Here is a 15,952-nt window from a genome sequence, read left to right as displayed (position 1 = left end):
TTTTATAAAGAGACAACAATTAATATTAAGCAGAATTGAGCTCAGCCTCTCGCCCACTCCTGGACTAAGGGAACCAGTGTGTCCGGGGCCAACTTTGACGTTGTTTAGTTAAGAGGTCTAAGAGATAATGGTAGAAATGCAACAGATAATCACTAAAAAACAGGCACATAAATGTAAATGGGTAGTGCACTAGTATTCGAGTTGCCTGAAGCCACCGAAGTTTCATTATAGTTGAGTATAATGGCAATAAAGATATTAATTGTGATTGTGTAATGATTCCGATTCTGACAGGCGTGTCCTAAAGCTCTGTTTGGACACTCGCTAAAAACAAAGGCATCTGGACTTCTGTTATGTTCTCGAAGACGCTTTGCCTCTCATCCAAAAGGCTTCCTAGGTTCTGATTTCGGTGTGCGAGTCCCTTACGTCTGCACAATGCTGAAATCACATTTCCACGCTGTGCGATTCGTTTTTAAGCCACGGCTGAGGAAAGACCACAGCACCGGTAAAGCTCGGTGAATTAGCAGTGATTCAGCCGGAGCCTCCACCGCGTCAGTGTTTGAAGTGAGAATCCAAAAACAAAACTGAGGATCTGTTTATCATTATCAGCTCATTAATGTGTTTGTAAAACCACTCGCACTGTTTTGCGGCGTGTGTGGCGAGACGGTAATCTGGGGTTATACATGTCATAAAGTCTCCACTCAGTGAAATCCAATTAAGGCCGTGTTTAACTCTGGATCCACTTCAACACAGCTGTTGTCTGTTGTGTATGAAATGATTGCGCTCCGTGTCTGCATTTTTTCATTTTACACAAGGACGGAGGCGCGTGCAGCTGGAGTCACTCAGCTCCCACAGTATATACACAGTCGGCACAGTAAACCTAATAATAGACATGTTCAATTACACTCATGGTGCTTTAGTGGCTCAAGTGTACCAGTGTTGTAAACAATGCTGACGTCTGTTTGCTGTCCACAGCCCGCACTGTGGGCTTTGACTGATGCAGTCTGACAGCAGCAGTTATCTTCTTCCACTAGCGGCACAGCATGAGGATGAAATGTGTCGGTCACTGTCTGTTTAACACTTCAGTCTCGAGCGAGACCTGTTGATAAGTCACTAATGAGCAGGCAGTCTGGGGATTTACTGCGGATATTCAGAGGTTTTTGATGATCCTTTGTGATGCACCTTTTACGCAAGAACATTGTAAATCTAACGGGTCATTTGCCGTTCCTTGACACAAAGAACAAAGTGCATAAAGGTTGAAGACAATTTATGAAATGTACATTGTTGATCACAATTTTAAAATGCCTTTGCGCTTTTCTATAATACGGTTCATTGCATTTCTTTACAAAAACCCTTTTTTAATGTTTGTTAATGATGTGATTAGTCCTGCAACGATTATGCGATTAATCAATTATTAATCGATTACTAAATGAACCCTGTCAACTGTTTTGATAAAAGATTCATCGGTTTTTGAATTTTCTGCTTCCTAAATGTGAATATTTCCTGGTTTCTTTGCTCCATATGATAAAGAAATCATTCAAACTGAACAATTTTGGTTTGTGGACAAAACGAGACTTTCGAGAACATCATTATTTCCAGGTTTGGTAAACACCGATCAACATTTTTTGACATTTTACAGACCAGATTAATCGATTATGAAAAAATAATCATTAGCTGCAGCCCTAGATTATCTTGAGTCATGTGTTTTGTTATGGTCGAAACATTTTGGCACAGTTCTATAGCCATGAATGTATCTGCTGATTGATTAATTTGTAAAAAAGTTGCTATGGTAAAAGTGATGTGTTGCCATGGTGCATGAGACACAAGATCTCAGCGTCACTTTACTGACAGCTTTAACCAGGATCGTGTAAACGCATCTGTACAGACATTTGTTTCTAGTCACAGTTACACACGGAGCTTAACACTCCTCACTTCAGCTACAATACGACACAATAATGTGTCGCCGGATCGCACAGGTTTTTTTCAGTCCTGTGTGAGAGCGAAAGAGAAAAAGAGAGAAATGCCTTCCCCTCTGCTTATTAGAAAGGTTTGACACTTGCCACAGTAAACACATTCATCAGCACAGACAGATGATTATCTGTTTAATTTTGCAGCCTGGCAAGACATCACAGTGCTCGCAGTCGCTGTCGTCGGGCTCGACGTTTACCCAAACTGCAGCAATTTGTCGACAAAGGAAAAAAAGGATCCTGCTCCATTTTCTTCAACTTTGTGTCTCCATTAACATTCTTTGAGGACAACCCATGAATCCATTCACATTTTCGTAACAAGGTAATACAGAGTGAAAGTCAGTTCCGTGACGCATTTAGCATAAAGAGCTGACTTTGACGCAATTCCTAACCACTTTAAAAGGTGCTTATGAGCGCTTGACAGGAAATCTATCCGCTTTTCAAACGTCAAACAGGAGCACAACTACAAACGCACTTATGTGTGGTGTTATATTCTCTGTGTAACAAGCAACGATCAACAGTGGGGAAGTGCATTATGGTTTTTAAACTGGGCTGGGGGTTTTGTACCGTGTGACTGGCACCACATTAGTGTGACATCCAGTTATAGGAAGCTATATCTGCTCCTTATATATGCTCCTCAACAATGTAAAGAGGAAAAGCTGCAAACGTATGAGCACCTTTAACCCCGACAGGTGTAAAAGAAGGAAATGTAGATGGAACATTAGTATAACTAACAAGTTAACCTTCAAATAGTGCATTAAAAGGATTCAGTAGAAGTATTGATTCAAATAATGTAAATAAAACAACTTTTAGTGTCTGGAAAGCATCGAAACATTAGGTGACATTTCCTAGTAGCATTTGTTAGATTGGATTGTTTTCACCTGTTCATTATTTAGAATAATTAAACCATAGATTCACATCCACGTACATTATCTACTGCAGTTGAGTTCATTAGATTTTCTAATACTGACCAGGTGATCCTTTATAATTTAATATGATTTGTAAAATAAATAGACGTCACGTTCTTACGCTGAATTAGCCTCAAACCTAAAGAATTCATGCATTTCGACCTCCACCCTCCTCCCATGACTCTCGTATGCAGGCTGGAGTATAGTCACCATGATCAATGGCGCTGGCACAAACTGCTGTAACTGATGTCCCCGCCAAACCATTTCTCATTTGAAAGAATTCCGTGATGTAGAGGAGCAATTTTTACACAATCTGTAGTTCGGGGAGGAGAGGGATCCACTGGTGACTTGCAGTCTCTTGGCTTTTTGCCTCATAACTTGCAGCGGCTCCTCGTTGTTTTTCTCCTAATCAGCCTGTAATTTGTGCTGCTGATGTGAGAAGGAGATGCTCCACGCAACTCTATCATTTTCTCATCAACGCTCTTTTTGTCTCTGTTTTTATCTTTCCGGCCTTCCTCTACATGGCTGTCTGACTGACTGTTGCTCCTCTTTGATTGGCCCATTGTTCCGACTCTCTCACAGAGCCAGCCTGTTGGCCATGTTTACATGGATTCATGCTTCTGGGCTGCTGGCTAATGCAACACCTTTGTTCTTTTAATTGCTTGCTGTTCCAGCCACAGGCTAAAAGGAATGAATTATTTCACAGTGGCAGAATACTAAAATTCCCAGCCAGTGAAGAACTTCTTTCTCCGAAAACAAAAACGCATCGGGGCGGTTTGGTGTATGATCCACATGTCATGGGAACACGAAGGTAGTGGAGCCACAGCCATGAAAGCTTCCTTGACTCGTGTTTTGGCTGCGTTGAAACGTTGTTATATAATATCATTCCAATATATTCCTTATCAAAATACTGATGACATAATATCTACATTTGGAAGAATATAGATGTGTGCCTAATAAAGTGGATTGTGATAGTCTTCTGAATACCTTCGTTATAATATTCGGTGTAATGGTAATATATAATACCACTTTTTCTTATCCGATTTCGGTAACACAAACTCGAATATACACAGATACCGATATCAGTCTGATACAGTCACGCTTTCAACTAGGAAGCTGTTAACAGCACAAACTGTGCTGTCGTCATTTCAAAGGTAACAAATATTCATCTCCTTCAGCATGACTCAGCTAAAACGCTGTTATTTACATTTCTACAGTCTGTGCATAGTGACGCATACGATACATAGGATTTATGGATTGTTTCCGACTTTCCAGTGATTTTGACCAGTATTGGCCCGAGTCAGTCAGTGGTTATTTGAGTTACTGTTGCCTTTCTATCATCTTCCTCCTCTGGGCAAAAAATGCCTTGTTGATGGCAGATGGCAAACAACTCAGCGGATATTTGCACTGTTGAAGCAGAGCGTCTTATCCATAATTGAGTAATCTGACGATTATTTTCTTGATTTATCAAGTACTCGAGCTACTTGAAGTCCATAAAATGTCAGAAGTGGTGTTTCCCAAACCTCAACCTCGACACCGTGATGTTCTCGATTGTCTTGTTTTGCCCACAAACCAAAATGAATCCGTTTTTATTGATTCCGTTGTATGGAGCAAAGCAATTTAAGAAGCTGAAAAATCTGAGATTTATATATATTTATTCGTAATTTTTCATGTAGTCCATAAGTGACTAACCCAGCGCCCTGTTTTGTTGCACCTGGTTATAATATCGACTTAATTTGTGACGTATTTTCCCGATCATGTCAACGCTCTTGCGTCACAGCAGCCACATGTGACTCAGAGGCAGAGCTGTTTCCTGACGCATATGAAGATGGTTATATTCACATTGCTCTTCCATTTTCAATAAAGTGGCTGCTATTAAAAGGCAATTTACCCTCTCCGCCAATTCATCATTAACTCAGTCATCTGGTTAAATGAATCTATTTGTTGTTTCCAATGTATGTGTGGGAGGGCAGAATGACTGTGGTAATCCTGTGGGCTTCATGTTCAGCGGTTTTATTACAAGGCACTTTATAACCGAGGAATGCCACATGATTTAAGATGGGAGGGACAGTCGAGGTGACTAGAGAAATCAGAGGATGGGGGAGACGTGGGTAGGAAAAGGTGGAAAAGGTGGAAATAGAAGATAGAGAGAAGATAACGTTACTTCTTTCTATTTATTATTATTATTATTATTATTATTATTGTTATTATTATAAAAACCATAAAGCACCACGTTGGGAAAATGCACACTAGCTGTGTCTCAATAGTCAAAGACTGCATTCTCCAAGTGTGGATTCACATGCTTTGTTTGTTTTTGAAGGATAGAATTCACAACACGACACAAATACGTGTTTTTGTTAACAACGTAACAGGCCTGTATATAAAAGAGTATATAATCAGATAAAATGTGCTGCTTTATCATTTAATATTGACAGGGACTTAATAAGTGATTTCAACTCATCCTTCATTATTCATTATATGAACAGGTTTTATTTCTGATGAATTTACATTACAGAAATTAGCAAGAAAAAAAGCTTTAAGCAAGTAAGAGCAAGTAAAATGAAGTAAAAAAATAAACCTAAGAAACTCACTAAAAAATTATTTTTTTTCTATTCGATATATTCAAATATATCTGATTTATAAGATGTTTTGGCTGATTAAGTGTGAAAAAAGTCAGGTTTTAAGGTGTGGGAAGAACTGCGATTCAAGGCTTCAACCTGTGGAGGGCAGCATTTAGCCTCTCGTTGTGTGGCCTGTCAAAATGTATTAGGAGAAGAAGAAGAAGAAGAAGAGGAATTGGTGAGTTGCGTGGACTGGACTGTCTAATTTAGTAAAACACCTGACCTCAGTCTCCTTTAACACTTCTGGGATTGGCTGCTAGTATTGGTGCGTGGTTGCAGGTGTAGTTGGATGTGCACTGGACAACATCTCAGAATATGAGGATTCAAAGGTGTATTTCGCACACCAATGGGTGACATCATGGTGGGTTGACAACTGATTCTGTCACTTGTGCCCCAGATGAGGAAGGGACACGAGTTTTGTATAGTGCTCTTTGGATTTATACACAACTATCTCATGTCAATATGAATAAAACTGGCCGTGTGGCTTTTTATTGGCTCTGTGGAATAATAAAAAAGACAGGACACGATGATCACTCTGCTCCTCAATAGGAATGTGTGCCTACTTTTTCCTCTGGAGGGGTATGGTGTAGTGTGAGAAAATGACTCTAATGATGTCCTTTGGGTTTTATCGAATTTGGGATTAAGGACTGGATTGATGGGGTTTAAATACCTGACAATTCACTTGGCACACTGGGTGACATCCATGGCATCATGGGAAGTGTGTGTTCCAGTGTTTTTTTTTTTTTCGTAATTTGACCACATACTCTAGACTAGATAGAACACCTTGAATAAAACAAGTTCAACTCACCTGAACAAGCGAGACTGAAGCAGAAGCAGCACATACTCGGCACATGAACACGTTCAAATGTGTACTTATATTCCTCAACGTGGAAAAAAAAAAAAAATGCAAGAAATAAAGAGACTGTAGCCTTCGGCTTGTAATATTCTTTGAAAACCCATAACGCAACGCACATTAGCCGGGTTTAGAAGAGATGCATTGATTAATCGACAAGGAACATGAAGTTTAATCTTCGGGTCAGATTTGACTTGGCAGACTGCTGCTGTGCTGCTGTGGCTCAAATTTCTCCTTTCACTGCCATATCCTATTCTCCTGTGCTGCAAAGTAGATGAAAGCGTCTTAATAGCTGCTCTTCTCTCAAACACAGAGATCGATAGTAGACTGTGGGGATGTGTGTGTGTTCCAGGGTTGGAGTTATAGGGAGGAAGGGGCCAGTGCTTGGTGTTAATGATGAGGGGAGACTTGCCATGAACAGGAAGCTCCAGCAGAGCACCGCGGTTCAGTTGATCACGCGACCTCCCTGCAGGTTAGAAGGAGGAGGGCGGGATTGGTTAGTTTTCGTGTGTGTGTGTGTGTGTGTATTTGGGACATAGACATAGATGAGGTGGAGCTGTCAATAAAGGCCAGCCGCTTATTTTTCCTTTCATTACTGTTAGGTTTGTCTAGTGAAAGAGGGCCCGGGTTGTTTTCCCTGGGTACTGTTTGGAACGAGGTGAGATTAGAGAGAGCTGCCAGGCCGAGGCGGGAGGAGGAGGCCAGAAGAGATGTGATCCACGCTGAAGTAAAATGAGACGCGATGAATCATGGCACCAGAAGAAACACTTTTTTTTTGGTGGTAAGTGATATGAAGTGGGTTTCCGAGAACTGACACCACTGAATTCAACCGGAGGTTACATTTGTCCACGCGGAAGGGACGTTTCAGTGTCTTCAAGTTTGTATATATATCATTTTAATAAGGGTTTGATTCCAGTATTTAGAATTTTGACTGTGAAATATTTGAAAAAGTTATTAGGTGTGTGTGCTTTAGAAGCTTTGGTGTTCATGCTTTTCTGGTCCTGGTCTGGATTTTGAATATATAAAGCATCTTTAATTTCACCTTTTTCCTAAAAGTAATATTTTTCCATCATTATTACCTTTATCAGTCACTGTTCTGCGTTTTACATCTTTAACACCTCAACTTGTGTCTGCTTAATTAAACGTTATTCATTTATATTTCAATCATATAAAAGTAGCTTATTTCCATATTTGTATGTTTCCATTTGCAAGTATTTATAATTGGCACTTTATTTGTTTTTGTTTGCTTGGACAATGACAAAGTTCCCGGACCATGTTCATGAATTTAAAAGTGTCCTTCAGTGCATAATTCTAATATACAAAAAATAACTCAACTAATTAGTGAAGCATAACATTGTCTGTCAATTTTGTGCCATAGTGTCTAGTGGATTCCTTTATTGTCGTCAAAAAAATATGCTTTTGTTTACAAGACAAGATGAACAGTTTGATTAAAGTTTGCTTAATCAAGTTTAAAATGGAAACTTAATTCTGTGGTACAGCATGCCGCAGTGTACCTCCCCCTGAAGGCCTATTTACACAGTTTTATTGCTTCTGAAGACTTATCTTTATTGTTTTCTGCCAATTTATATTTTGCTCCATCCCACCTCTTTGTGCCTCCTCCCAGGCACGCACGCACACACAAACACTATTATTCCACACTCCCTTTCGGATCATTATGATTGATCAGCGCGAGGCAACACTAGACTGGTGTCCTTAGTTACACCGAGCGCTCCCTGTGGCCATCCGGTTTTCTTCATTAGAAATCTATAATGGTGCAGCTGGGTATGGATCAAGTAGTCGCTTTTGTCACAGTTAATACAAGGTACATTTGCCTTGATGTCATTTGAATTAGTTGCCAGGTGTGTTTCAGTCTGGTGAACTGAGGTTGTATCAACTGTGAATGAGTAGCTCCAGCTTTTGGGTTAAGTGCTGGAAATTGACTGCTAAATATTTTGACCTTTGGTCTAAATATTAAGACCTTTGGTTTTAAGTTGTTCTGCAAACCCCAGTGTCTTGTATTTGAAATATTACAAATAACAATAACCAAAAACCACAACACGGACATTGCAACCTTTGGAAATGGATTGGGTGTGTCTGCTGGAATTGTAAACAGTTACCTGTTTATTTTTCCAATTAAAAATTACATTGTATTGATTTTAGTGATTTGTTTAACTCAAAATTAAAGTACTTTTTTTTCATTAGCTCTGTCTAAGCTTTTCTTCATCTGATCCTGATTTCAGTGCCTCAGTTAGGCAGAAGTTAGTCACTGCGAGTGACGTCTTTATTATCCCTCATTAATTTGAATTATTGTCCATAGCAGTTGCTATGGAAGATCTTGTTTTTCCATCATTGCCTCGCCCCACCAAAGAGTATTTATTTCATATATCATATTTTTTGTGGGTGGCTATGTGATCACAGTGATGTTTGGTTTTTTTTATCCCAAAGATGCTCAAAATGAAAACTACATAAATTGGTTCACATGAAGAAAGCCAAAAGAAACATTTTCTGACCTTGTGAAAAGTGATAAAAACACTGAAATTCTAATTAAGTGAATCAAACGCATATATGCTGTTGTGGTGTGAGCTCTCTTTGATGACTAATTCAATACTAGAGTTGTATAATTTCACTTCCGTAGCACTGAGCCTTCCCTGAGAGTATTTGGAGGACTCTTTGGGTGACCCGTCTCCCACTTGACAACTTTACAAAGCTCTGTCCAATAACAAGTATATTCTGTAATGGTCACAGAAGTCTAGCTGCTTACAATTCAACAACATGCATCTCTGCTGCTGAAGTTACTGTAGCTTCTCCCTTTAGATACCAATGCATTTCTTATTATATTACCATATAGATTTGACTGCTGATATTTGTACTAATTTGAGATGATTTTAAAGAACAATCGATTTTTTTTAACAAGTTCTAACTTATAGGATTTGTAGAATAAATAGTTGCACCATATAGTTTGCAAGTGCTCATCTCTATACATTTGTTGGTGAGTGTACTTTGGTATTAATGAAATAGAATTGGATTGAATTAAGTTTTAATGAAAAGTCCCAACTTGCTGAGGAACATTGCCCAGCCTGGTCTCCCCAGTAAACAAAAAGAACAGAAACAAAACATTGGTGTTTTACTTTTCTGCAACGTTTGAATGTTTAGACAAAATCCTCCCCCGGAGGTGGGGATAAATATGGGGATATTGGTGATGTGTTGCGAGGTGTCTGCCAAGCAGCAGAACACAGTTTGCGACGGGTTGGCAAATATAAAAAGTTTTGTTGACATTCGCCATGCGGGATCGAGAGCATGTGTCGGAAGATTTGTTGTAGGTTGTCGGTGTGTTACGTGAACATTCGAGTCTGTTTTTTTTTTTATGGAGAATATTTTGAAAATATGTGGAGAAAACACAGTCTTTTCCATTTGAATCCCTGTTTCAGTTAATGTCCTGTATATTGCGTGTATAACTGAAGATTACGTAGCAGTCTGCCTCTCTTTCAAACTGTGCACTCTGTTTCATTGCAACCTGTACTTTAAGCAATCACTCCAGGCCAAGTGCAAAACTATACACTCAAAGAGCAACACCGGAGTGTGTATATGAAGGAGCTTGTTTGGCAACCTGAAACTATTTTCCATGTCATAGCTTTTCAATAAAGCTAAATTGATTTTAACAACCTCAAACAGCAGAGCTACTCAAGGAAGGTGAAGTGTAATAGAAGCAATTTGCCTAACGTGAAATACACCGCTATCATCTTTTGAAAATGTGTTTGAAGAAAAAAAAAACATCAGCTAATTGTTTTGGTTTTAATTAGCAAAAGACGAGTGTTGTGATGGTGGTGGCGTCACTGACCGTGGCTCGTCCTAATAAATGGAGTAATGAATAACTGCAGGTGTTGCCATTTTGTGATTAATAGTGTTCTAATTGGACAAATTAATGAACTGGCGGATGAAATATGTGAGGAGACGTGTGAGGAAGGCAGTTGTCTCTCAGGAAGAGACCAATATGAACTTGTGTAATGAAGAAAAACTTGACTAAATCACTGGCTCCCTCCCTCCATCTGCTTCTATTAGAATTGCTGCTTTTCTCCAGGGCCCCTGTCACTGCAGTTGCTCTCAGTTTACGGCACAAACAATAACAGCTGATAGAGATTTCTCTTTGCAAGGATAAATCCAATTTGTTTAATCCAATTCTGCCGTCTGATCAGATAGAAAGTGTAATTCATATCTTGTCTCTTCCCTTTTTACAGGTTGCAGTGAATCTCGAGGTCGACTGATGTAGCCATGGGACGATCACTAGATCTTTGAGAGAAGCCTTTGCCTCCCTCCTCTACCGCATCCTTTTCTCCCTCCCCCGACTTTAAGTTGAGTCCTGCAGATAATAGTAATCAACCTACGGCACTCTCCCCTTCCCTTTCTCTTCGAACCATGGCAAGAATTGCCTCCCAGATTCATGGCCATGTGATCGGGCCTTTTCCGGTGATCCTTCTCTATTTTGCACCTCTGCTGCTGATGGAGGGTCGGTGTCATGCAGCCCCCTCAGGCCCAGAGTCGGACTCCTGTTCCACATTAGTCCAGAGCCGCTTCTTTGGCTTCTTCTTGTCGTCTGCGGTGTTCCCCACACTGCCTTGCTCTTGGACCTTGCAGAACCCCGATCCACGGCGCTACACTATATTCATCAAGGTGACCAAACCCACAGAGAGCTGCGTGCCGTCCCAACTACGCACCTTCCAGTACGAGTCATTCCTGGAAACCACGCGCACCTACCTGGGCATGGAGAGCTTTGACGAGGTGGTGAGGTTGTGTGATACCTCTGCACCAGTGGCCTTCCTCGAGGCCGGGAAGCAGTTCCTCCAAATGAGGAAGGGACTTCCTCGGCTGGGCACTGCCATCACAGATGGTGAAGGGGATTTCAAAACAGAATACCTGGTAGTGGGGAAGCGCAACCCCAGCATGGCTGCCTGTCAGATGCTGTGCCAGTGGCTGGAGGACTGCCTGGCCTCCAGCACGTCTAACAGGCCCTGTGGCATCATGCAGACTCCATGTTTGTGCTGGGAGCCACCGCCGCTGCTCAGTGAGGGGGACAGCTGTTATCACAATGGAGTTTACCTGGAAAACTGTTTACCCAGCTTGAAAGAGAGTGGCAGAGACGCTGAGATAAACGGTGAGTTGAAAAGCTTTTACATTTTGACTTGTTGACTTGTAAAATATTGTTTGTAAGAGGGGTGTACTTCATTCCCTTATACATCTACTGCACAGTTTCAAAGTCACTGAAATGCTATGTTTATTGATTAGGTCTGCTTCTGTCTGAAGCAGGAGGGAAAGTGAAGTCATGCTTTGAAAGGGTTTAACAGATTTATTTAGTTTTGTCTGACCTCAAGGTTCGGTAGCCTCTCAGCAAAATGAGAGAGAGAAATGCAGCAGCGACGATGTAGCTGGTGAAAGTGTTTGTGAAGAAGTAAAGATAATTGTGACATCGCTGCAAAAGCAAGTGGACTGCTGTGTGTGTGTGTGTGTGTGTGTGCGTGTTTTGGGGGAATGGAGGGTTTAGAGTTTCATCCGATGAAAGTGAGATCTGTGACCTTGCGAGGACGGCACCACATTCTGTCCCTCTAAGGTCCTGGGAGAGACACTCAATCAGCTTCCGGGAAGCCTGTGGAAACAGAAGAGAATCAAGTGCTGATATTGGATAGCTTTGGGAATTCTCTGAGCAGTGCGGGTGATGAGGTAAGGGGAGTCTGTAGAGAAAGACGGCAAAAGAAAGGCAGAAATAAGATGCTATATAGGGGGCTGTAGCTTGAAGTCTAATTGTCTGCTGCTTGATTTCGACCCCCCACCCCTTCCCTCGGCAGACAGGATGTGGCCTGACATCTCTGTCCTGACTCCATCAGGACTATGGCCAGAGGGATGTAACATTTCTCGGCTCTCCTTTCTCATCCTAATCTTTCTTCCATCGAACTCCTCCTCATTCCTCTGCTTCTCTCAGTCACTTCCCCTAATCAGCCTGCGGTCATATTCTCTCAGTCCTCCTCCTCCTCCTCTTCATCCACGCCACCATCACTGCTTCCCAATCGTTCCCTTCCCAGGCTGATAGTGGGCTGATACTGAGCCAGTCGTGGGAAGCCAACCAAGCAGACATGTTGCAGTGGGTACCTCCTGCCTTATCCTCCCCCAGTCTCCAGAGTGACTTTTATTCCCTCTCCCAGCCTCCTCTCCTCTTGTTATTGCACTTGCGTAACTCAGTGGTAGGTGTGAGCTGATTGTGCTATAAGGTGTAAAAAAAGGACTATACCACCCAATGAAGTATGCATTATGGTTTTCTTCTCCCTCTCCCGCGACATACAGGTGAAATGTCTTCTTGATGATAATTCCAGGTTGAGAGCGAGCTCGTGACTGAGGAACCCCATGATGAGCTCAAATAGAGGGAGGCAGGCAGTCTGTGAATATTTGGCTGGATGGATTACTGGATAAATTGATTTGAGGCTGGGGAGATGTAATGGATTCTTTGTGGAAATGGGTTGGGGAGCTGGATGGTTATGACCTGCTGTGCTTTGTAGAGGGGAACAGAGGGGTGATGGTTGTGAGTGACGAATGAAAGAAATCCAGAAGATACAGAGACAAGAGAGACAGATTGGCAGACGAGTGGAGATGCTAATGGGAGCTAGGAGAGAGGGGGTTGTCGGATGTGGACCCTCTTGATGAGGACTGATAGTTGTTTGGATGGATCAGGCAATACACTGCTGGACCTGCCTACCAGCCATAATGGCTCTCCCTCAGTGGAGGGACTGAAGGATCTGGCCCAGCATCAGATCACTGTCAAAACTGGAGCATCATGTCCAGCTGATGGGGGTGGGAGCTCGATGATGATTTATTGTCACTGCAGAAAGCAGTGGGCAGAGTTCTCCACAGTTCCAGGTCCCATTTTAGACATAAAAAAGATTGATTAACAGACTAACCGTTTATTTCGAAAACGTATAAATCACAAATACGTTAATTAGATTACTGACAATGCACAAAGATTGATTGGCCGTATTTCTGCACGTCTTTATCAGTTACAGTATCTCCACCTCCGTAAGTGCAGGTGTGTAAATCGTGCACAGTGAGGTGAATAAATTGACCTACAAACTGATAACCGGGGTTAATGATCACCTTTTTCTTATAAAAATAAAATAGAACGCTGTCGGACAGGTTATTTCTAGCACGACGCAGATGATGCAGATGTCATCTGCTGCTACACAATGTCAATAGGTTCATCCAGAGAAGCAGCTAAACCTGTACTGACTTTGGCGTGACCTTTTTGTCACGATGCATCACATGTTTCTTTTTTTATCTGTGTCATTGTGGGTTCTCAGTGCCCCTTAAAAGCAGAAATTGTGAGCTGACATAATATTAAAAAGACGCGGTGTAACTGGACTGTGGAGAAAAACGAGCAGAAATGTTTCGGATAACGCAACTGAGCCCAGATTTATTCCCTGTTGCAACAGCTAACGAAAAACAAAAAACAGACTGGCTCACCCACAAGCTACCCTTGTAGAATTTGTCGCTAGGTAACACTCACTCTTAGTTATCGGGTAAGGAGCAGACGTCTGCTGACCATAAACTCAAGTGTGTTATCTACCTGTTTAAATCTTATGCCTCATTATGGTGCCTGATCTGCATCTTCCTTCATTGGTAGAGCGAGTTGTCTTTCAATTGGAAGGTTTGATTCCTGGCTCTGCTTGTCTACATGTTGATGTGCTCTTGGACAAGACTTGGCAGGGTGTGAATGTGTGTGAAAGTTGTGTGATAGAAAATGTGCTGTTCATAGATGTGCGGTGTGAATGGGTGGTCATCAAGACTAGGAATACAGACCATTTACCATTCTCTCCATAAGTCCAGGAAAAGTAGATTTAAAAGTCTGTTCCTCACCTCATGTAAACGGGTAAAACAAAAACCTAGAAGTGTAAATATGGTAATATTTCAAAAAAAAAAAAAAAAATGCTAAGCTTTAATATTTAAGTTCGCTCCAACACAAAAATGATTACAAAATCCGTTAAAGAAAGTGAGAAATATTCCTGGATCTGCTTCACAAATGAATATGTTCTAGCCGGGGTCATCATGTTCCACTTTTTCTGAAAATTTCATTAAAAGCGGTTCAGTAGTTTTTGAGTAATGGTGCCGACAGCCTGACCGTAAAACAAATGACAATGAAAACACAAAGCTCCTTGGTGGAGGTAATGACGAGTGTTCAGGCTTTTGCCCTCACATTATAAAGCTCTGTGCCCATTGAATTTAGACAGAATAACACTTTAGGCTGAGCTAAAGTCCCCATTTAAAGAGTTTGTTTTTGGGAAAGCTTTTACATTTGACACTGGCCGATATTTATGCTGTCTGTTTTAAGATCTTTAATTCTGTTTTTCTCTGCCCATGTTCCTTTTCTTAGTCTCAATTTATCAGCCTGTTTTTATTACTTCTAGTAGGAGGCACTTTGTATCATTGCTTGGAACGGTGCAACATAAATACAGCTCATTATTAGTATTATTGTAACCTCTAAGCTGACAGCGTTGGTTACTTCAAGGCCGTGTTTGGAATGTACCGACACTGAAAAGGTAACAGATCAAATTATTCTGAAATGTTGGCCATGGAAATCCATTCTGGTAGAAGATGTTATTGTGTGTTGGTGTGGGTGTGCGCCTAGTTTGTCATGATGTGTTGGGACGGAGCAGGACAGTATTGTATTTGTGAGCTGTAGGTGGACAGCAGGGGAGGCAGTGAGTGATTAAAGGGTGGATCAGAGGGAAGTGAGGAGATGAAAAGGCTCATGACTCAATCTGAGCAAAAGAGACACGACTGTGTTCGCTTTGAGGAGGCACCAGAGGTGACCAACAAAGTGTGGAAACAGAAGGAGGGCGAGATTTACTTGCTCAAAGTGCTGTGGGATCATCTGAGTCGTGACCTTGGTTGCGTATTACACGCTCTCCCTTTCAGGTTTACACGCATTTTAAGGTGTGAAATATGCGATAAAGCAGAGATGCTTTGAAAATGACCAAACAAGGTCACAGTGTCACAGACTGAAAGCATCATGGCACGGAGAGGAACTGCACTGGAACACAACAGAGAGCAGTCAGAGCAAAACCGAACTTTGGGATTGTAGCATGTGTGCATGTCAGCCATCGCAATAAGAAAATAGACCATGAAGTATTTTATGTGCATCACTTACAAGACCAGGTAGACGGGGCTTTCTGTGGAAGTAAAACTGGAGGGTCACCATCAGCTGAATGCTCTGAACTGCTATTATGCCTGGCAGCTCATTTATTTGCGTTGTCTATTGCTGCATTCAAGAAACTCATGAACATGTTTGTGCAACATTGAAAGCCACGTTCAATGATTGTTCTCAAATAGGGATAATGTGGTATCCATGAATGTTTCTCAGATTCAATACATTACAAGATTATCCTTCTTCCTACCGTTTTATCCTCCACATGAGGGTCGCGTATGGCGAAAGGCAGGGTATGCCCTGGACAGTTCGCCAGTCCATCACAGGGCCACATAGAGACAAACAACCATTCACTCAACACTCTCGGTCAATTTAGAGTGTGTGATTTTGCCTCATCCCCAAATCTGCATGTTTCTGGACTGTGG

General features: G+C 41.5%; 1 protein-coding gene across 11 annotated transcripts in view; it reads left to right on the top strand.

Moving 5' to 3' along the window:
* Positions 1–15,952, top strand: part of adgrb1a (adhesion G protein-coupled receptor B1a) — a 123,867-nt gene that overhangs the window by 26,958 nt on the left and 80,957 nt on the right. For all 11 annotated transcript variants that reach the window (XM_044033797.1, XM_044033798.1, XM_044033800.1 and 8 more), the window contains exon 2: positions 10,582–11,495. In XM_044033797.1, the coding sequence (XP_043889732.1) occupies positions 10,760–11,495 (736 nt within the window). In that variant the 5' untranslated portion in view covers positions 10,582–10,759. The remainder of the gene's footprint in view (positions 1–10,581; positions 11,496–15,952) is intronic.

The sequence above is a fragment of the Solea senegalensis genome, linkage group LG9 (assembly GCF_019176455.1).
Source record: "Solea senegalensis isolate Sse05_10M linkage group LG9, IFAPA_SoseM_1, whole genome shotgun sequence".
Lineage (NCBI taxonomy): Eukaryota > Metazoa > Chordata > Actinopteri > Pleuronectiformes > Soleidae > Solea > Solea senegalensis.
This window is presented reverse-complemented; position numbering and strand designations above follow the sequence as displayed.